The sequence below is a fragment of the Trachurus trachurus genome, assembly GCF_905171665.1.
Source record: "Trachurus trachurus genome assembly, chromosome: 4".
NCBI classification, from domain to species: domain Eukaryota; kingdom Metazoa; phylum Chordata; class Actinopteri; order Carangiformes; family Carangidae; genus Trachurus; species Trachurus trachurus.
In genome coordinates this window covers 8285819-8309572 of record NC_139898.1, presented here as the reverse complement: position 1 = coordinate 8309572, position 23754 = coordinate 8285819, and the positions used below count along the sequence as shown (strand labels likewise).

General features: G+C 39.8%; 1 protein-coding gene across 2 annotated transcripts in view; it reads right to left on the bottom strand.

Moving 5' to 3' along the window:
* Positions 1 to 2971: 2971 nt before the first annotated feature.
* The window catches only part of rab6ba (RAB6B, member RAS oncogene family a), a 50274-nt gene continuing 29491 nt past the window's right edge, over positions 2972 to 23754 (bottom strand). The window contains exons 3-8 of one of the 2 annotated variants that reach the window (XM_083969546.1): positions 17571 to 17624; positions 16940 to 17045; positions 15588 to 15699; positions 10368 to 10461; positions 7699 to 7765; positions 2972 to 3344 (exon numbers count right to left, since the gene is read on the bottom strand). In XM_083969546.1, the coding sequence (XP_083825672.1) occupies positions 3280 to 3344; positions 7699 to 7765; positions 10368 to 10461; positions 15588 to 15699; positions 16940 to 17045; positions 17571 to 17624 (498 nt within the window). In that variant the 3' untranslated portion in view covers positions 2972 to 3279. The remainder of the gene's footprint in view (positions 3345 to 7698; positions 7766 to 10367; positions 10462 to 15587; positions 15700 to 16939; positions 17046 to 17570; positions 17625 to 23754) is intronic. The other variant, XM_083969547.1, reaches the window with a different exon arrangement.

Sequence of the window (23754 nt, the reverse complement as noted above, 5' to 3'; positions counted from 1 at the left end):
TCTGATGGCAGGATTTCTGCTGAGAAACAAAACAATGGTGCAACCCAGTTTCCTCACAAGCCCACATTACAACAGGCAACGGTGCATTCCTCTGCGAGTATGTGTACGACACTGGAGGAGTTTTCTGACAACCTGACAATAAAAAACGTGAACAAGGACTGATGAGTTTTTGGAAAATAGAATCTCACGTGCAGCGAACTAGAACGTGGTGACAAAACCCGATTACAGACCGGTTCAGTGTGTGACAGTTCTCAGTAACATGAATAATTGGGACAATTTTCAATAATGAGTGCTTCACAGGAGCAGTTCAACAGCTGTGAATGTGCTCATTTGCTTTCTGTGGAGTAATTGCTTCAGCACCAGTTTCCAGGTGAACACAGCAGAGTCTCCAGCGAGCTACTGCCTGTTTTACACTTAACTTAACATTTTTTCTTTAACAAAGGAGATATTACATGGTGCTCAGTGAGCATTACAGGTGCTGCTGAGCAGAACCACACTCTCTGTCATATTCAGACCCCAGCCCACAGGAATGACGTCCAGTCATCAGCAGAAACCCAGGATTACCTAGTAGAAACCATGCGTGCCACCACATGTACAATTACTAGAATTAGTTTGACACAACTTATTGCTTCCTCATTGGTGACCTACATAATTTCAGAGTGCGTATTACCCATAGACTGTATAAAGAAGGTATTACCTCAGTTCACGACAGTCAGTAACTCGTGTGTAATTTCACAGGTCATGTGTAGAAGTGTCAGCGGAGTGCAGGTGAAAGAAGAGGGAGCTGTGTGCATGACTTTGGTAATAAGACATCTTTATTAATCATTTGGAGAGACATGCTAGATCTCTGTACAGTGTGAATGGAGAGTCAGCTCTGGACTGGTCAGGTCTGCTGCACAGAGCTGTGACAGAACATACACACCCTCAGGGAATGGCCATGGCCTCCATCTTCGAATGCAGACCCCCCCGCAACCGCAACACAACACAACACACAAACACTTGTGTTGCATCACTTGGTCCATTTTCAAGGGAATGTTAAAATGGGCCTTCAGCGAAAACAAAGCAAATTTGGGCTCTACTTTCAGATTTCAGGTTAAATACAAAGGAATGTCTATAGCTACCGATCAATCATTTTGTCCACATTGAAAAATAAATACCCACTGAGTCTGTTCTCTAAAAGTGCTCTCCTTACAAGGCTGTGTGGTCAGTAACGAGAGCTGTACATTCCTGTTTCATTAAAATAAATAGGCAGCAACACAGAGGGTTCAAACATTATTAGACATTTTTGTTCTTCAGTACGAGGATTCAAACTTGAAATGCAACCTGTCTTTGTCATTCCCAACACCACCAGTGTGTTCCAGTCAAGATCTCCTGTGATATTTGATCCAACTCGGTCTCTTATTACTATTATCATTATTATTATTATTATTATTATTATTTGGCTCATTATGTGGGTTAGAAAGGTTCACTAGTTCTCACAAGAGTGCTCCCCCTTTTTTGGACAAGTGTGAACAATTCATAAATGTTTTTTCCTCTACTCTAAGACACATTACCCCAAAACCTCTGGGGAGAAAGAGAGATTATTATTATTTTTATTTTTTTTTAACCACATTTCTAAGACTTAACATTGTCACTCTAATTCTAAAACATGTTCTTAAAAAGTGCAGTAAGATTTCACTTCAAAGACGAGTCAAATCAAAGTAGTGTTCTCAACACTGGCTGACTTCACCACCAGTACTTTACAGGATTTCAGGCTCTGGTAAGAAAACAAAAATGAAAGAAAATAAAAAAACAAAAAAACAACAACAACATTGCATAAAGACAACATCAGTAGTCAGTTTAAACACAAGCAGCAAAGAAAACCTCATCTCAGTGGGGACATGTTGGGTGACACGTTTCTATGACAATCAGACAGGTCTTAAATTAAGTGACTATACATTTATAATGAAGCTTTTCAGAACTTCATATTAACCTGAAAGGTCTACATGTGCAAATTAGTCTCTTGACAGGAATGAAACTGGTTTACAATGTTAAAGGTCTGCGCTGATCACAGAACCTGCATTAAAGTCTACAGATCACCACGTAGGGGAACTTCTGTCTTTACGTTCCTCTGTGACACAAGGCAACGGCTTTGATTCTCCACTGCTCATGGACATGTGCAGACTATCATGATCACAACTACCGAGACATCACACTACTGCTGTGAGTGGGGGAGTCTATGACGTCCTGCAAACAAATGGTGACCTACACGGTGCCGTAATGTGGCGAGAATGACACGACTTGGCAGTGGCCCTCTCTATCTGCATTCTAATGTTGCCTATACAGAAAGCACACGTTTACACACACCCACACACACATGCGCGCACACACTCGCAGGCACACATACACACAAACACACAACAAAAAAGATTTTCTGAAGTCAAGTATACAAATCCAGTTCAACAGTTTCCATAAACAGAAAGACTTGGACTAGTCATTATCAGAGTGCATTAAGTCACTGGTGTAATGTTACCATTTACATGTTCAAACTCGTGTACACTGGTAGACATAGGTACCTATGCTCAAAAAAACTAGACATGCATTAGATACTCGAGATGTTACTGTTCACTTTGTCCTGTGACGCAAAGTTATGGATCGCACTGGGGTTATGGGCGCGGTGATTGGTCCTCTAAACCACAGAGCTGGGCTTAGGCGGAAGATTAAAACTGGCCACGTTTGGTAACAAGCCTGCAGATGGTTGAGTGTAGGCATGAAGTCAAGAATGGCTGGGCAAGGTTAGTTTGGCTTAGTTAACATTAAGGACCTTTGTTTGCCTATAACGACAGTGACATCCATAAGAGTACGTGTCAAACGTCCTGCTCGTTCCCAGCTCTCCAACACAGAGCTTTGTTGTTCACATCTTTTAAAAAAACAACCTTTCCAGAGAGATTTCCCTGAATGTACAAAAATACAAAAAAGAAAAATGGGGAACTTGCTTTTCTACTTAAAAAATTGTATACACATAATATGCAACTTGGGATCTTTTTTTTCTCACATTTGTCTTCTTTTTTTTTGCAGGTTGTAAGACTGTTTTGGCAGTTTCACTAACAAAGTAGGCTACACTACTTCAGAACCAAATTCACATATTGATAGTTCCAACTGATGACCGATAGTCGGGTGAGGAGGCCAGATTCTCAACGTGCAAAGTCGACTGCAGGTTAACCGACAGGAAGCAACATAACAAGCATGTGGTGTAAATGATGTTGTTGGTTTCTTATTCTCCAGGAGAGGTGCTGAGTATTAACAGGAGCAGCCGCCCTCGGTGGTCTGGGGCTCCTGCGGTTTGTCCAACTTGATGTCGATCACTGCAGGACGTTAAGGAAGCTTTGGAGACATTTGGTACCGATCACTTACATGCACCTGAGCACATCGGATGGCTTAGATGGATGAGGAAATGCGGACAAAACTTCTAGACTTACACAGTAACCTGATGTACTCTTAATGTAATACCACTTCACTAACACTAGATGCTGCTATTTCCTATGACTCTATGTATTTGCCAGCTCAGGAGAAGAAGAACCATACCATCAAAAGCCAACATACTTTAAACGTGAGTCAGCTTTTAATGACTGAATCATTTAGAGGTTTCAGATTAAAATATTATTACAAATAAATCTTATTTCTATTTCTATCCAATCCAATACAGCAGTTCTTGGACATGTTCAAAAAGCAGGAATGAGAAACCCTCTCCTGATAATATGTACAAATGATTCAGCTTAATGGGGGACCTTCTTCTCTATTGTTAGTGGGGTAATAAACTGAGAATGGATGCTGGCTACAGTCATCAACTCCGCTGTGCCACAGTTAAAACTGAAGCACAATGCTGCGTTAATGAGTTGTTGCTGTACGTCAGAATAATTTCCCTTTTTTTCCCTGCACAATGCAGATGAGGTGTTGTTTCCTGTCAATCCCCCAGAGTAGAAACATATCTCTGCTTTCAGGAGACCGCTCCATGTACCACAGCAGACTCTCACTACTTCATTCTCTCTGGTGAACATTATGCATGTGTAAGGACTCGGAGGGGGTCTTCACCACTATGGCCTACAATTTTTTCTGCTAAGCTAATTTGGAAACAGCCCCACTTTGGTTTTCAAATCCCCCCCCCCCCCCCATCCTACACTGAGGCTCCGTCTGGTGCTGCTGAATGTTAAATGCAGCAGTTGATGTGTGATCTCATGTGTTTTCATATATTACACTCGCATGTCATCCTGACATGGTGTCATATGAAGGACGCTCTTGAAGAGCAAAATCTATTTGATCGTTTCCGTTTGGACTGGTTACCATCTGGAATGTGGAGGCCTCCGATCTCAGCAGCAGATATTACCAAACCAAATGAGCTTCAGCAGCCCTGAATATTTTAGTCCTCTGATAGTGTGTGTGTGTGTGTGTGTGTGTGTAGACGCAGTAGGAAACCACACTGATGAAATCTGCAAGACTGAGCCGAGGCAGTTAGGTGCATGGGTGAAAATAACCTGTGATCCAAGACATTTGGTCCACTGTTAATACAAATATATTGATTCAAGCAGCTTTAAAAATCATACCGTGGATGAGAAGGCTACACTGGTGAGCGTCTTATTGTTATTCCTCAGGGGACGGCGCGGGAACAGGCACATACCTGACAGCACAGCGCTTCAGGGCCTGTGTGAGTGATTCTGTGGGGTCTCAATTACGGGGGAACCGCACTGTTCTCTGTAGCAGCAGCTCCTGTATATTTTATGACTCATACTGAAAACACAGATGTAATGCACACCTGTCAAGCGTAGCTTTAAGTGCCTCACCAGAACATAACAAAGTGACAATTACGGCATCAATGCCACAACATAATCTAAAGCATGTGGCTGAATTTTAAAAACCCTGTTCAGCTCAGTTTATTAACACAATCACGGAGTGGTGCCTTCTGTTGATCAGTGAGTGTGCTGTGATTTATTTTACTTCGTGGCTCTCTCTCATTAACATGGAAGACCCCAGCACTTGATCTGGGTCAGGCTACTGTTTGAATATCTACTGAAATCCACAGAGTGGAGCCGCGGTGATAAAACTAAAATATCACACTGTCTAAATGTTCGCCTTTTTATTTTATGTGTCTAACTTCCTCCGCTTTGTTGACTTTGACTTCAAATGCTTTTTAATTGGACGGCTACTTAATATAAAGAAGCTTGTAAATATCTAGTGCAGGCTTATTGAAGCTGCAGATGCGTACAGGCTATATACCATGCACATACTGTATGTGTCCTAGGCTCAGCATATTACTGCCCTTCTCCCACTGAGATCAATACTGTTCACAGTGCAATAACACCAGAGGAGCTGCTCCATTAAGTGACTGTGTCAGTTGCTGAGGAGCTGTCATCACATGCCATCAATCACCACACCTCTACCTCCGCCACCATCACCACCGCTCACTCCCACCGCCATTATGCCTCATTAATATAGATGAAAAAAAAAAAAAAAACAGGATGAGAGATAAAGGTAATTGGCTCAATGTGAGTGATGCTTAATAACCAGGAAGTATGACTGACTGCAATAAAAGTTCATGTGAACAGCTCAGGGGGCTGTTAGGTGACTGAGTGTTCATTATTGAGGTCACAGTGTAAGTAACGACTGGGCCAGCCCCAGTATGGTGAGTGGGGCTGGCCCAGTCGCATTATAAATGCTGCTACAGCTTGTTTTCCCCGACCCCCCACTGCGCCAAGGTCAGCATCTGATTCATGTTGGAGTTAAAGTACATACATGCTGCAGTGATGATCATGAGATCCTGTGAGGCAGCTTCACACTGCAGGAGATATGACAGTGCTGTAGTGTACGCACATGGTTGAAATCAAAGGCAATCTCATAATTCATCCACAGTTACCATAGAGATGGCACCCTGCTTTGTGTACTGAGGAGGATATGAAGGACTGGTGCTGTCAGGAGAAACAGTGACAACATGAAATCCTGCTCCTATAACGTATCTGCAGCACACGAGAAACATATTCATAGGCTTTGTTTTAATTGTATAAGGCGACACAAATGCATAAGTAGTAGATACGGCTCAATGTGAAGCTGTGAGGAGAGGATGGTGTGAGAGGTTAAGGTGGCTGGGCATAACAACAGAGAGCCTCCTCGACTGTCTGCTGCTGGTGACAGGTCTTGTTTACCTGTGATTCCTCTTCTAATGGGTTTTGTTTCAGCCGTCAGCTTATACTTTCTAAATGGAAAAGTCAAGCAGGAGTGGATCAGGTGGAATGACTTTAGCGAGCAAAATGAACACGTAGGCATGAAAGCATTATCTAAAGGCAGACTCGAGTAAATGATGAGATGCATTATTAAACTAATGATTACCAGCTCTCAGGATATAAAGAAGCATATCTGATTGGCTCGGCCTGTGGGGAATGTTTATTGGTAAATGCTGCTACAGCTTGTTTCCTCACTGCCTCACTGCTGTGGGTGCATTCGCTTTGGTCTGAGACACAGAGTGGCAGTGAATAACTTATATATTTTTAACCTTCACTATGCATACAGTGTTTGCATTAGTGGACTTGCATTTTCAGTCAAAATCTAAAATATTTATTTATGACTGTGATAATGGACTTTAACGGTGGTGGTTGCTCAGTATTGTCATGACTTCTATCTGATGTATTGCTAGTTCTTGTCGTTTTCTTTCTCCTTAAAGAAAAATAAATTCAGCAACACAAAAAGAATAATAATAATGTGAAGCTGCACAGACAGATACCTATTAAATGAGTTTTGAATAAACAACCAAAGGAAAGTATGATGTATGAATGTGTCTTTAGAAGTCAGTCTGGGCTGTTAATAATGGCCTTTGTTCCAGGTCGTCTTCACATCTAAGTCTAAAAGAGTGTGAGTGCAGAATGTAGGACATCTCATTGTTTCCCACATTGAAAATATTAACAGATGTAAAAATCAATAGAGGAGCGAGAGGAGCCCAGACAGCCTGAGGGCTCTCTGCAGTCACTCAGGAAAATTACTGCTAAAATCTGTCTCGGCTGTATTTAGCTCCTTTGACATTAACATGTGTATTTCTGTGTTAAGGATTTAAGATCCCATAGTGAAATATTGGAGCAGATGTTATCAAAACAACTGAATTCTGCTTTGTGCATGTAACTTGTAAGAATAGAAAAGTATCCCACTCTGCAGTACTGAGTGCTACTTCCTGAAATAATAAAATGTGAGGATTTAGTTTAGTGTGAGGGAGAAAAGTGCTGCAGCGTCTGACAAATGGTCCACAGGTGGAGCAGTGACAGCAGCAGATATGAGCTGCCAGTTAGCAGAGTTGTATGCGGCAGAACTACAGGCCGACTGGTGGCTGGCTCGACGCGCAGGTTCCTGTCACTGGTTTTAAATGAGCAAACCTCCCAACCCACCACCACAGACAAAACCGTCGGAGTGACTGACCCCCCTGCACTCTTCAGGCACCAGTGCTGAAAAACAGTTAGGAAGAGTGTCACAGTGAAAAACATAATTGGACAGGGAGCTGACACCTATTTAACCGAGTGTCACTACACAGAGTTCAGTCTGGAACTCTTAATTTAGACGCCAGCAGTGAATGATGCTATCACACCCGGATTACAATGTTTCCTCACAGCTCAGGCCATTTGCATATTATTACTGAAATAGGTTTTTCACAACAGCTTCATGACATGTAAATTGGTCAAAGGATACTCCCTTCTTTGCTTGTTTCTTGCATACTTTCCATCCCTGGAAGAGCAGCTGCAACGCGCCGAAACAGCTGGAAAGAGAGAAACAGAGAGACAGCTTTTCTTTAGACTAAATCCGGAAAGGACAATCAGTGCAAAACATTTATACGTCATGTTTCTGCAAACAGCTTGTCACAGTCTTTTGGATTAACATTTTTTAAATTTCTATGCCATTCGTAATTCTTCATTTCATTAGGATATTAAACAAGTTTCTCTTAAAGTGACATTATAGTTGAAACTGTAACAGTAGACTGATGTAAGAAGCAAGTGGTCTTCATTACAACAACAATAAAAGCATATTTTCATTATTGTAACTGCCAGACCAGAAAAAGTGTTTTAGTTGAGTAGCAGTAACATGAATTAATTAAGCTTTATTAACAAACAATATCAGGAAATGAAGATGATGACAAATATTTCAGCATGTGGAAGTGAGACATCTAATCAAATCAAAAGTTATAATTATGTCATTACATTATTATCATTATCATCTGTATCTATAGGATGTCTCTAGGACTGAGATATCATAGCTTTTCAAGCGATTTCAGATGCCGGATGAAACTGTAGAAACTGGGTTTCTTTTTTGAGTGGAATCTGACAGTAAAAATAATTATATATTTTTTTTTAAAAAGCATCTAAATTCATCATACATTTTTATAAACACACTGGAAAAAACATTTCCATGTTGATGTGACTCATCTCTCAGCTGCGATGTTAAATATATACAGTCAATAAGTGGTCTCATTATATCACTTATAATCTCTCACAGATGATCAGTGAATTGATGCTTAAAAGCTTGAATCTGCTGATTCAGCATCCGAGTGATGACACAGCTAAACAGTGTGAACACTGCAGTGTCCCACTCTGGCATTTTGTTCTTAGTGTTCACATCCTGGAGTAAGGTGAAGAATAGCCGCCTCTGTCTGTGCTGCTGCGGACCACCAGCAACACCATTCACTGACAGACACAATACAGCACAGGCTTTCATCTCGCCACTTATTAACTTAACAGACAGTCTTTGTTCTGAACACCAAACTGTGTTTAAAAACAAACCAGACTCCTCTTTGTGTATGAAACACCACAGATCTGTCTATACATCAGAAAGACTCTAAGTCAGTAAAGGAACCAGTCAGTCTTGGTCAGATGCTGGTAGGGGCAGCGAGGACAGAAAGAAATACTTAATATAAAATAATTATTTACCAGCTTATCTACCATTAAAGATGCTCTGTGGAGTTTTTGACTACTAGTAGGGGTGTGGAGCCATGTTTTAAATAGTGAGTCTCAGAGATGTTTGTATCTCCTGCACACACACAGGACTGTTTGTATCGTTTTCATATACAGTCTATGTTTGTATCACTGCTGCCAGCTTCATGCTAATACCACTCATCACAGCTGGTGGCAGTAACGAGCAACGGGCAAGGAAAAGACGGTGAAGAAGAAGGGAAAGGGCGAAATCTGAGGAGAACAAGGCCACAGTCGAAAAGCCAAAATATCTCCTTTCCTCGAACAAAGAACAACGGACAATGAAGATACAAAGGAGAATTCATAAGGACAAGACAACACATTAAGGGAGAATCCAACTGTACTTTCAATTTCTTCCTCTTCCTCTTCTTTTGGTTTTTTAAATTTTTTTTTTTTACTAAATTTAAAGAAGCATTATCGCAAATTGCTCCACAGGCACTACACCATTGGCTATATTTTGTGTACATATAGTTATAGCTCCCCTGGACCTATTCATTGCATATTTCAGTTTTTTTATTGCTATTACGGCTGTATTTGCGATAATGCTACTTTAATCATAACACTTGGACGATAAATTCCCTAACCCTTTCCTAACCACCGAGCAAACAGAGGTTAATATATAATAAGATAACACAAAAGTAGTGAAAATAGAACCATGAAAATTAAAAGTACTAAAAGTACTAAGATACGTATATGGAACTGAGCAAGATGTCAGTAAATTATATTTAAACATAAGTAGCTATATAGTTTCCTGGCATAGGTTTATCTGACATTTATAGACAGTTTAGTGGAGAAAACTCCTTTTTAGTGCTTGGGAGGGGGTTTAATGAACTGACATTTATGAATGAGCTATAATATTGAAAACAGGATTTCTGCTGTTTCTATATTTACATGGGGCTGATGAGATGAAACTACAGTGGTGCATCACTTTAAATGTTGCTGTGGCAAGATATTATGGGATGGCATTTCCACCTTTCTTTTAATAGAGGGAGGTCCAGGCTTTTCTCTGCTCCAGGAGACAAGATAGGAAGCACTGAATCTCCTTTCTTTATCATTTTGGACCGGCTCTTATCATGGCTGTTGCTTAGACACTTGCAGGTCATTTCACTCAGTTTTGAACCTTTCTTAGCAAAAAAATACTTTTTCACAGCAGCCCAAGTTTGTATGGGGAAGGGGATGCAGTCGTCTGTGTGGTTTGGTGAGAAACAGTGGATAAACACATAAAAGACCAAAGCATAAAAGATACATACTGATATCCTCATATCCTGCCATAGTAACTATTAGTACTAATTTAACGTTACATCATCTAAAGTTTAAACTATGAGAGGAACCTGTGGCCTGTCATTCATCATTAAACAATGGTGAAGCATCCAAACCTTCTCTGAAGTCACTCACCTGTTTGACGTTGTAACCTGTCTTGGCGCTCGTCTCTATGAACATGACACTCAGCTCTTTAGCCCTCTGTTCACCTTCCTCAATTGTGATTTGCCTGTGAATGCAGGGAAATTATCATCAGAGCACTGCAGACGAATGCATTGGAGATAATTATACACTGTTTACAGTCTGAGGCCACAGAACAGGCTGCTTTTCTCATATAACATTTAACACCAGACTTACAGGGAGGCCCAGTATTCGCAGCCCCAACTAATTTATTAGAGGCTAGTGAGGATACACCAGGCTTAATTAGCTAATGACTGAGAGTGATTAATTACATTGTCCTGTGAGAAATTAATAACAGCCAATTTGCATTACATTTTAATGAATCTGGCTGTGATTGTTTGGCTCTTGCAGTGAAACAGACACTGTCAGGTGTCCATTAACACAGACATCAGTAGAGTCCTGCTGACTCTACAGCCCACGCTGCCAGCAGCTTCGTTAAGAAGACGGGCTTAAATCAACCTGCCACTGCTCTTCTGGGAAAACCATGACGTAACCAGTCCGCTTCTTTGTTCCTCACAACACAAAAGGAATCTCAGCTGTTTACTGACTTAAAAATACCACTTCTTTACTTCTACTTTTTATTTTGTCAACTCAACCTTAAGAGGTTGCAACACCTGACTGAACACAGAAACATCTACCTTAACCTGCAAGTTATGCTTCTGTGCAAAACCTTAACTACAGTGACATTGTACTTATTTACACTTAAACAACTCTCCCTTTGGATCCAGCACAGAAGAAAGAGGAAATTCAGACAACAGAAAACACTGCACCGGAGATGTATTTACATAATAACGCCACCTGACAGAATTGCAACAGTGTCTCTGGCTATTTTTGGATGCATGCGTCTGAGTCCCAACTTAAACAACACCAAGGCTTATTCATCATCAGACAGGCAGTTGGCAAGAAAATTGCATAATAGGTATTAGGTACGCAATATGTGGCATCCTAGAAAAATTGGTGCATGCTAGCAAAACGCTTGGAGTTTCAGAGCAGTCCACTCCTGAAATATGTGACAGTGGCTCTCAGCTAATCCACTGGTCCGCTTATCTGTAAATAACAGAGATACTGTACATTATTGCTATTGAATATCATTAAGAGTTAAGTTGACAAAAGACTGATTTATTCATTTTTGTTTCTTTATTTGTTTAGCAACTCACCGTGCTGAAACCCACGAGACTACTATTTTTATTTTTTATTAACAGATTATCTATACTATCTATAGACTACATGTTTCATTATTTCATTTTATTAGCAATCCATCAAATGTCTGTCTGTAATGTGAATAGTGTTGCAGCAGTTTAGTCCGTGACCAGCTGGTGAACGTAGAGGTGGAATTAGGAGCTAAAACTCCAGGTATTTCCCTCAGGAGATACTTGTAAGTCTGCCAAATGACTGGATGTAAATGTAAATGTAAATGAATTATAGTAGACCAAAACAGAGCCTTAGGGAAAGTACTGGTCTTACACTTAGTGGTGGCTAAAAATACTATTGATCCAATCAGGTAAACGAATGAATAAATGTTGCTCTGGTGTTGCAGGATGAGTAAATAGGTAACTGTTTACTGATATTGTCACTGTAGCAACATTAAAGGTGATAACATGTCGATATTGTGTTTACAGCTTGTTGCACTGCCCCCAGGTGGCCATACATCGTTTTCTGTAGGTTTATCATGCGTTTCAACAGAGTGGTGTTAACTGCACAGACAGACAATGTGTTGTTTGTGTTATCAGTCTGTTAACCTTGTGCATAAAAAGAATGTCAATAAGAAACATCAGCTAGCATTGTAGTAAGTATTATAGAAGACAATCAGAGAATAGCTGAACAAAGAACTCAATAACTGTACTTAACAAGTACAATTAAAAAAGCCCCTGGGCTACTTCTTGACAGTGTGCAACAAACCAGCTTCCACGTTTTTTTTAATACAGCTTGGTGTATGAAATGAAGCACATTTCTTTTATGAAGATCTCCAGGGGTTGTATGGGTCTTAAACTGTGCACACTTTAATTTCCCTAAACACTGAGCATTTTAAAAAGCTCCAACAAACCAACAGACAGAAAGTAAACCCTGTTGTTACAGTACGTGTACAGGTCATCCAGAATAAAAGAGGCCCACACCGATTCAAACTTCAATCGATCGGTTTCAGAGAGGCAATCTAAACCTTTCCATGAGCTGATCAAAAGAAAAATCGTATCATGTAAACAGTTTAAATTGATGAGTTTCTGGATTTGTTCTTCCTGCACATGAGTCCTTGGCATGTCAAGAAGAATTCATTGACATACAGTACGTTTCTCCACACTCGATATATTCATCACTTTTGAGCATGTCACACAACTGTTTTGATTAAATGCATCAGTGCATGTAAACACCAGACTGTATTAAATTACATCCCCCGTCAACAGTCACGTCAACATCTTCAGTAAAATGAAAACACATGTAACTATAGAGGTTTTCATTATGACAGCTGATCATCAAATTGCACAGTAATTCAATACACGTGAATCCCTGCAGAATATCAAGACAACATAAATTGCATGGTTATATGCTTTTCAGGTCATATTTAAAAGCATAGCTACACAACCAGACACATGGAGACTACACTGCATCATCGTCTGCCACATAAAGAGATATTGTGTCAGCCACTTGATTTAGATCATGTGCTATTTCACATATATGATATCTGATCTATATTTCTACTCTTATCATGTAAATAATCCAAATAATATTTATATAACACATCAGCTAAAATATATCCAGTGAAATCATCCAATGCTGCTCAAACAACCTCAGGCAGTGAGCGCAAAAGAGAACAAATAGTGACAGCAACATTTATCATCTCTTGTATGTGAAGCATTCACTGCCACGTCAAACCACATCTGCATGAGGAGTGTCACTGTGATTAACCCCGATTTCCTTGTAAACATGACAAAAGTTGAAAAAAGAAAAAAAAGAAAATGAATTATAAGCTTCTCTGTAAGCACTGGCCTGTAATAAAAAGCCTATTTTATTTTTTCTCCACTGGTTTGTGGAGACTCTTACTCACAGCAGTGGGGCTGATTTACCTCTCGTAAGAAGAGGATGCTGAGGTTGTGTTAATGCATTAAAGAGCTTTTACTTCTTTACCATGGATCATTTACTGAGGGTTTAACCTGCATCCCCCATTTAGACCTAACTAAATTGTCAGTTAAGATAAATGATTGATCAATCAATCATTTTCAGCACTCTTTTAATGGGGGTCCACACTGTCAATATTATTTAACATAGCAGGAGCACCCACCATGTTTTGTAGTTTTTATGACAGCTCAGCTAGCAAAATGCATTCAGACAAATAACTCACATTCAGGCTCCAGGTAGCTGAAAGTACATTGTTCAGTCTGCATTCTGCACATGCACTATATACATTCATACTGTATGTACTGTGTATGCAATCTCTCTGTTGCCTAAAACCAGAGCTCCTGTATTGTGTCTGCTGTTATGGCAGCGATGAAGTTTTTTTGGCAGATCCAGTGAGATACAAACTGGAAACTGCCATCAGCAGCAGTTTTCCTGCTTTCCCCTTCAGTCAGTTATATGCTGAATCTAAAATATGAGTATGCCAATGGGAATTTCTTCCTGCAGCTCTGAGTAGATCCTCGCCATGTTAACAATGCTGTAAATGTTATCTTTACTGCATGGGCATATAACGCCGAAAACAACCATGTGTGAATAATTTGTGCCTCATTACTCACCACAAAAATATTATGAGGGGACAGTATTTGTGAGAATGCTCTCCTGAGCACGTTAACTAAACATTCAGTGTGGCGGTAAATCTGATATGTGAAGACTCTATCCTGAAGAAAACCTCTAACACCAGGCATCACCGTTGCACAAACCCACAGCCATTTTCCTAAAAACTGCATCAAGCTGGTAAAGTTCATTGTCAGCTGTTTAGGTGTAGACTTCTGAAATGTCATAGAAATGTCACAGAAGCAGATCAGGACACAGAACATCATCTGTCCAAATTAAAATCAAGAGGCGATGTCCCAGAGGTTTGTTTGTACTTGTACCTGTATCTGTACTGACAGTACAAATGAGAAATAATATAGAGGAAAGAATTAATCAATTAACAAATTAATGAACTGCATGAATCAGCCTCCAACTTCAGCTCAGCAATGGTGGCAAATTAATATGGTTTATGCTTCAATAAATAACTTAACTGTTTGTCATCTATTGATTAATGTATTGTCTATACTGCTTATCTGTGCAAGGTCGCAGGGGCTGGAGTCAATCCCAGCAGACGTAGGGCCAGGGCTCCAGTCTATCACAGGGCTGACATACAGAGTGAACAATGTCACACGTTGCAACTAGAGAGACTTATTTAGATTAAAGGTTAAATTAAAAAGAAATACTCTCTATGAATATGCTGAGAAAGGCATAAACGTAGTGGATTACCTCGATTTCTTCGAAAGAATCACAGAAGAAAGAGTTGCATAAAAAAGGGAAGCAACTTTGGAAAAGATTAGTCTGGGTGTCGGAGGGGAAGATTTTGTACAATATGCATCAGTCATGCCTTTTGGCACAAGACATGAGAAATTTCATGGTTTAAATCAGCCTTTATTTTGCACCATTCGTACACTGCAGTGCATTTCTGCTTCATGTCCTTTCATTGTTATCCTGTTTCTCTAAGAATTCCCTTATGTCTATAAAATATATAATATATATATCATTTACACAAAGTTCTCCAGGGTCTAAACCAATGAATAATGTTGCCAGGCAAACAATAATGTTCTCATTTCAAAGCAAGTGGTCTGTGACTATAAAATGCAGCTGAGTCGCCGCCTCATGCCCCAACGTGATCAAATGAACAAAACTAAATACAAGCAGTTATACTAATGAGTGTATTCATTAAGATATTTATCATTCCTGTTTATGTAACATTGATGTGGTGTTAATATTAAATTGATAAAGTAAAGTATTAAGGAGATGTCTCAAGGTAATTAGTTCTGTCTCATTAATATACAGATTTATTCAGTAAGACGCTCCAACCTCTTATCAAACCAGCTCCTCTGCAGCATGTGCAGTCAGTCTCAAGGATTTAGCATGTTTTGAGTCCAAGTTATGTAAATTGCGCAACATATTTCCCATGATGCCAAAAGGCGAAATGTGAAGTTGGAGACAAGTTCGGCAGTAACCACATACCTCTTATCTGCCAGGTCTGTTTTATTGCCAACCAGCATAATGATGACATCACTTCCTCTCTCTGTTCTCACATCGTCAATCCATTTCGACGTCTGCTGGAACGAGTTAACATCTGTAGAGAGAAGGAGGGAAGAGCAGAGAAGTAAAGTGCAGGCAAATTAAAATGTCATTTGTACAATTTCAATGAGAGTCAATATGTTGACACCTCTCCTGCTGTTGAACAAAACCATTAACATCGTCTCTGTTTTCAAACAGTGATGTGATTCATGTTTTTTAAAGCAGTAAATAATCTGCTATCTGCTAATATTAAATTAATTCCACGTTTTGCATAAGTGGTACTGATAATTAATGCAAAATGAAGCTAGAGGAAAAATGGCACATCATATTAAATATATCTTACATGTGACATTAAGATAAGATTTCATGGATAGAAGATATTGCACACACTACTGGAATTACACAGTAAATCACTGCTATACTGTGTATTAACAACTATCCCTTTGACCTTGCCACATTCATTGAGTATGCAGCCTGGCTGGCATGCAGACTAAGGGTTGTATCGTATTCTTGGACTGGGAATTTGATGAGACATATGCCACGTTTCAATTCAAGGTGAAAAGAGAAAATGGTTATGGTAGTATCCCATGTTTTTCCATAAAATTGTAAATTAAATTCAGAATAAGAGTCTTTGCATTTTATAGCAGATGGCAGACAAGTAACATTGCACAATTGGTGCAGGTGAAAAATGTAACATACACCAACTGCTCAATGTTACTTATCTGCTAATTTCTCCTATTTTGAAGCATCTGCTCGTGCATATACACTATAATTCTTCTGTGCTCTACAACTGCAAAGCAGAACAAAACAGCCACGTGATATATTCAGGACACACAGAAAACCTGTCCTCTGTGAAAAGAGTTATTCAATAACAGACAACAAGCAGACTACACCAAATAGAGGCTGAAACTAGTGCTTTGAAGAGGACGTTGCAGAGCAGTGACCCTTCAAATCCCCCTCGATTCTCCCTTGAGAGAAAACCACAAAGTGGTTCTTGTCCTCAATGGACAGAGAAAGGAAGATAAAATACAATTTAACTAATACTATTTTGTTCTTTCAGGCATAGTTAGTGGCTCATCTGATTCCTCTATGAATCCAATTTGGGAAATACTTATGTGACATTTGATATTCGTGAAATCTGATCTGAAATCTCACTACTCAGGGAATCCATCTGTCACAATGTTTCAGACAGAGAGACTAGCTCTGGCCACACATGTTGACAGCGAAAAGGTGAACAAAAAAAGAGTAGTTGGAGGTATAACAGTAAAGTGGGTACATTCAGCAGAGACACTGACTTGTAATGTCGTAGACCACCACAGCCACAGTGGAGTCCCGTATATAACTGGGAATGAGGCTCCTGAAGCGCTCTTGTCCTGCTGTGTCCCAGAGCTGCAACCTCACCTGGGGTTCAGAGAGAGAAAGCTGAGATTATTCAGATAGTCAGAGAGCCTGGAAACAACAGGCTCCCTCCATACACACAGGCTCACACACACACACACACACACACACACACACACACACACACACACACACACACACACACACACACACACACACACACACACACACACACACACACACACACACACACACACACACACACACACACACACACACAAGCCTTATTTGTACAAGTGGGCTCCTCATGATGACACTTCCAAGGCTGCACTGCTGTAAGAAAGATTCTCCGAGATAAAAACACATGCAGACAGGTTTGATCGTGTTGATCTACATGTCACGAGGTAGAAACGGTTCATGCTGCTCAATGCCACTGCTGGGTTAAGTTTGAATGCAAGCAGGTCAGGACATTACTGTAAATATGAAAAAGAACGGTATGTGTTCTCTCTGAGATACTGCACACCAGACACATGAACAGTATTTACACATTTACATATCGAGTTAGAGCTGTAAGGGAGGGAAACTTACCGTTCGATCTTCCAAGTACATAGTTTTCGACAGGAAGTCAATCCCAATTGTGGCCTAGTTTAGGGAGATAAGATATTCATGGATCAACATCACTGTAGATTAGGGCTGAATGAATGCAACTGCAATTATACTGCATATATTGGCATTTTATTTGCACAAAAAAAAAATGTATACATGTTGGTTATTCCAACAACTGTTCTCTTACATCTCCGCAGCAACACAATGGTTAATTTCTAATCATATGTTGCAGCACATTTTTATCTTTTTCCAAAAAGTTACAGTTCCTCCAATGTGGATATTGTGTTTGGCTACATGTGTGATTTAATAATATTTTTGTAGATTATTGAACAGTAGAACAATAGATTATTTGCTGGGGAACTGAATAATTGAAATTGAGGTAGAAAAAAAGAGGAGATTATTGTGAGGTCCATAGTGCACTGCAGTACTGATCACATCTCCCGTATGTGTGGGAGTAACAAGTCTCATGTAATAAATGCAATCGAGTGCAATAGCACTGTAAACAGACACCTTTGTGAAGCTTATTGTAGATTGTTGGTGCAATTCTGTGCTTATCTTTGAGGCCAGAGACTTTTGAGTGCAGCGGGTCACAGGATACCAGTTGTTGTTATTGTTCTTCATTTATCACAACTACATTGTTTCAATATGTAGTTTGTGTTTTTTGTATGCTCTTATACTAAAATTGGCTTAAAATCATTCCATATTGTCAATTTTTAAAATAGCAGTCTAACTATCCCCTTAATGTGGTGCAAGGCAGATGGCACTGTGTTCCCTCTTCAAGGGATGTTTACTTTCTGCAGCCAAGCCCACCGCTTTCAGCTTTGCTGCCATGATATCATCAGGTGCTCTGGCTCTGACAAATTAAGACCGAAAATCTAAATTAAACTGCAGATTTGGGTTTGTTTGTTTGTTTGTTTGTTTGTTGGTTTGTTTGTTTTACCGGATTTTCATGCCAGAACTGTTCAGTTTTGGACATGTGACAATGAACTTTTAGATCTCACAATTACAAAGGTGGTTCCTCTCAATGGACATTTACGTCACTGATGTGACACAGTATATTATTAACAGTGTCTTTTCTATCATTGTCTACCCATGCCTTTGGACTACAGGTTATAAATCCTTGTTATTTCTATATGACATTATGTATATGAAATAATTTTAAGGGGACAGATGCATCGTTGGGAAACATACAAGTTCTGAACAAAGATACTTTCATTGACAGCAGTCGGATGTGGTTTGTGGCCGTCTCATGTGGTGGATCCAGATGTTTGGTGTCTCAGCGTGTTTGTGAGGGGCGAGGATGTATAAAGGGCTAGATAGGAGGTTGTGCTGGACTGACCCAGGGATTATGCAGCAGTCCCCAGCTGTATGGTTGTAGCCTCCGTGACCTCAGGCTGCAAACTGCTGCACTGGCCAGCTGGAGCCCGTACTGTAGATAGCTGACAGGGAATTACCTGTCTGCAGCCTCCCTCCAGTATTTATTCTGACACATTTCAGGGTATTATCTGCACCAAGGCACATTTTATATTGTGTATACCTATCTTTGTTTAGGCAAGTTATTCTATCTGTTGAATTTGTCTGTGTAAGGCAGTCCAGCACGGTGCCCACAGCCCACTTTGACAGAGCTGGGCATCAGCAGCTTGATCACGCACTCGTTTCCTTGGCAATGCCAGCTAATGGCACAGAGGACTAACTCAGAGTCTGGCACGAAGACAGGACGTCATTTATACTCTTCTTTTGCACTTAGTCAGATCAAACACAGTTAGGACGAATATAAACCTTCCCAAAGAATTCAGATTATAACAGGACTCGATACAAGAAAGTAAAATTGAAGTGTACCTTTTGGTTGAAACAGAACAGACACGTATTTAACATATTTAATGTTGTCTGACCAGTGGCCACTTTACCCAGACAGAGAATTAAAGAATTTGGTTAAACAGAGAAAACACCACACACTCCTGATCAGCAGTTACATTACAGACATACAGTAATAACTTGAAAGAAGCTGAAACACAGAGCTGTGGCAGAGGCTTTCCTTGGGGGCTAGCAGAGGTGCTGTAGGCTTGCTGTGCACCCAGTTTTAAATATAGTCCCACACAGACAGCTATACATGAACAGATCATCAGAAATTATTAATATTTCTTTTAAATTTTTAACTAGCACACATTGTTAGAAGACAGACCATGACTCTTGTGCCCATTCTGCTGCAAAAAGCTTTCAACAGATCTGAGTGATTTGACTAATTTCACTTTTTATATGTATTTTTCTCCTGACTGTAGCTATCTTCAGCTCTATATTCACATATGAAATGGTTATCATTAAATAAGATGATTTTTACGAGAATGTATTGCACAATCCATACTGACAGACACTAACGGGACAACAAATATGCACAATCCCAACATTACAGAACACAAAGCATTGATTAAGCTCCTATTTTACCGAACCAACTGGATTTGTAAATAATGATGTCTTTGTTCTTTGCTCGGGGAACATATGGATTCACAACAATCAACCTACTGTATACAGTAAGTGTATTAAAAAAAATGGTATGTGGGAGTCTGCTTGTGAGCTACTGGGGGAACAGATGTCATGATGTATTTACTCAAACTCCTGATTTGACCATAGAGGATAAATTATTTAACATAAAATGTATTGTGTTGTAACTTTAAGACTGCAAATGTAATCAACTGTAACCTTGTAGACTATTTCAACATTATAATCCAGTAAATTCAGAGTCAAGTAGAATGATTCATGAAAACAGTGGCTACATTTCTGCAGTGATCAGGTGATGTTTGTGACTTTGTGGAGACAGCAGAAGTCAGACTGATGAAACACTTCAAACACTTTGAGTCGATATGTCAGATTTGTCAAACTAATTCAGCAAATATGGAGGAACATTAGCATTCATTTGGAAAACACCTTTTCTTAATCTACTGAATACTTCACCAGCTGGTCACTAACTCTGCCTGTTTACCATTAGGCATGGGGGCCAGTAGAGTAAAGTGGGTCTTTAGAGCTTGTTCACTGAAAACAGTTTAACAACCACTGATGAGAACGGTGAGACAATACAGTACAGATCTGGGCTGGAAAACCAACCGACTGAGAAACAACTCAGCTGATGCTTCTCTGTGGGTCTGTCCCTATGAGTTACCCGTCTGCCAGATGTTTTTGTCCAAAGTAACACTCTGTTCCAGAGGTGCCACACGGTGAGCAGGTGCTGTAGCCTCTGCAGCCTCCAACCTATCATTAAAATGTTCTACTGTACAACTGGTGCCGCAGAAAGTCGTCCTGCCAGTTCATATCAGAGTGGGCTGCCTTTGTTGACCTCCCACATTGATAATGTACCAAGTCTTGATTTGTCCCTCCTCGGTCCATTCTTGGTAGAGCTCACTATACTGCTGCCTGAGAGCACCACACAAGACTCGTCATTTCATGGATGCTTAGACGAGGTCAGAAGTACAGAGCGTTAGCCTTGTCTTGAACAGAAACGCCACATTGCGCTTTAATCACTGCATGTAACTTAATTAATGAACATAATACTTTATTGTGTTATATCTTTAACAACTCCTCCATTGTGGTGTCTCTGCTTTTAAGTAAGCAAAGAATCTAAATATTTCCTCCACCACTCCTGCTCCCATCAGGACTTTCAAGGTCCTCCATCTGGCAGGGACGCTGTTAAACCAACGGACCTTGAAGCACAGTGAGCATACTGGCATTTGCTCACGGTGCCGTATTTAACAGCAGTTTGTGAACACACCAAATCTGATTCATTTGAAGTCTACTGCCAGCACGGGAGGAAATAGATCAGTATATAATCACGCCTCCTTTTCTCACAGCAGGCAGTTAGAGCATGCTGAATTTGCAACCACCCTATAGTCCAGTAATTTTAGGCCAAAAAAGGGGTCAACGTTAAACAAATTGCAACAGAAGCAAACTCAACTGATTTTGTATCCTCAACATGTCCTGAGTGAGGGAAAAAAAGCCCCGAAGAATCCCATTAGGGGAAAGTTTCGAAAAACACCCAAACATATCCCATTTATACGCATATAAAAAAATTTTTTCACATGAATAGGGTAAAATTTTTAACCTTTAGATATCTCCATGAAAATTACTGAGTTGATTACTTACATTAAGACAAACAAAAAATGTATTACACGTTTTTTGAAATTCTTTGTTAACATGAGCAAATTTGCATAAATCTGCATAAATTTGCATAAAATGCACCGTTTTGACGGCACATGTATATATGAAGTTGCTGTGGTGGTACTGGCATGGAAATTGGAATGAGTTGACTCCATCGGTCAACCGACAAGAAGTTGACCACTTTAAATTTCAAGATGACTGCAATTTTTCAAGACAGCCACATCCTTAGTAGAGCAGGTATGACACGCTCCGTCTCTATTAATGCTCATGGGCCTAAATTGGTTCCATTCCTTAAGTTTTTTAACTGTAATATGTTAACAAGATTGAACAAGACATTTTCACCTGCTCTACCCAATGTTTAGATCAAGTGCTGTATGTATGCAAATTAGCCATACGTAATTGGATTATGCACTATTGGCTCATGTCATACCTGCTCTACTAAGGATGTGGCTGTCTTGAAAAATCAACCAAAACCCGGCCATAGCAGCGTATTTCAGTTTGTGCGATCAGGGGATTTTACAGTCATCTTGAAATTTAAAGTGGTCAACTTGTCGGTTGACCGATGGAGTCAACTCACTCCAATTTCCATGCCGGTACTACCACAGCAACTTCATATATACATGTGCCATCAAAATGGTGCAATTTATGCAGATTTATGCAAATGTATGCACATTTGCTCATGTTAACAAAGAATTTCAAAAAACTTGTAATACATTTTTTGTTTGTCTTAATGTAAGTAATCAACTCAGTAATTTTCATGGAGATATCTAAAGGTTAAAAATTTTACCCTATTCATGTGAAAAAAAATTTTTATATGCGTATAAATGGGATATGTTTGGGTGTTTTTCGAAACTTTCCCCTAATGGGATTCTTCGGGGCTTTTTTTCTCTCACTCAGGACATGCTGAGGATACAAAATCAGTTGAGTTTGCTTCTGTTGCAATTTGTTTAACCTTTTCTCATAAAATGACTGGACTACTAACGGGAAGTGGCAGTGCACTCATAATTAGTCTATTCAATTTAGTAGATTTTTACCCTGATAGAGTGATAATTTAACTTAAACCAATCTTCCAACCCTGATAGCAGATAGGGTTGGTGTCGCAGCAAAGAGAACTAGAGTGATGGTACAGTTAGAGCTGCAGCTAATTATCATTCACTGATATCGAGTGTTTTTGATAGAACAACATGTTGTCTATATAACAGCAGAGCTAAAAAAATTAATTAAAAAAAAGCCTTCCTTGCCTTTACATTTTTAAATAGTTTGTGAATAATGACTTTAAAGGGATAGTTCAACATTTTGGCAAATTGGCCCATTGCCATAATCCTTATAGTTATAGCAGTAGGTTCGTTACCTTTAATTGTCGGTGCAAGCTATTTTTAGAACGGCGGAACAGAGCCATGAGCTGCTCAGAGCTACACTACGGAGGCTCATGGGATTTCTTGGTTTCCCTCATCAAATAAACAATCGAACAACTCCAAAACTATTTAATTTACAATGATGATCACAGAACAGAAAAGCTACAACCAATGAATTTTTAGAAAACGGACTTGAACAGTAAGTCAACATAGCTGCTGATAAATCTTCCAGTCTGGTCAATGTTTTATTTCCTTAAATAGTTATAAAGATTAGATTATGTGGAATATCTTTCCTCAAACTGTAGTATATTGGAAATTTATTGGGTTATCATCTGATCCAAACTGTCACCCAGTGTGTTAAAAAAAAAAAAAAAATCTTCAGTGTTGTTAAAGTTAGTTCGACCAGTCGCTACACTAAATATCTGAGTATTTGGGCAGAGCAGACGCCGTCACAGCCTGGTGGCCAGGTTTGACTGACAGCTCCACCACAGCTGACAAAAGCACTCTGCCTCTGGAGGCCTCTGAGCCCTTTAGCATGTGCTGCCAGGCAGTGAGGACGCCTGCCTGTGTCTCTCTCGGCTGGGTGGTTGCTTGATGGGACTCTGCTGCTTTAGAGGAAGCAAATCTGGCTCACCTCACTCACATCCTCCCGCTGACTAAAGCCA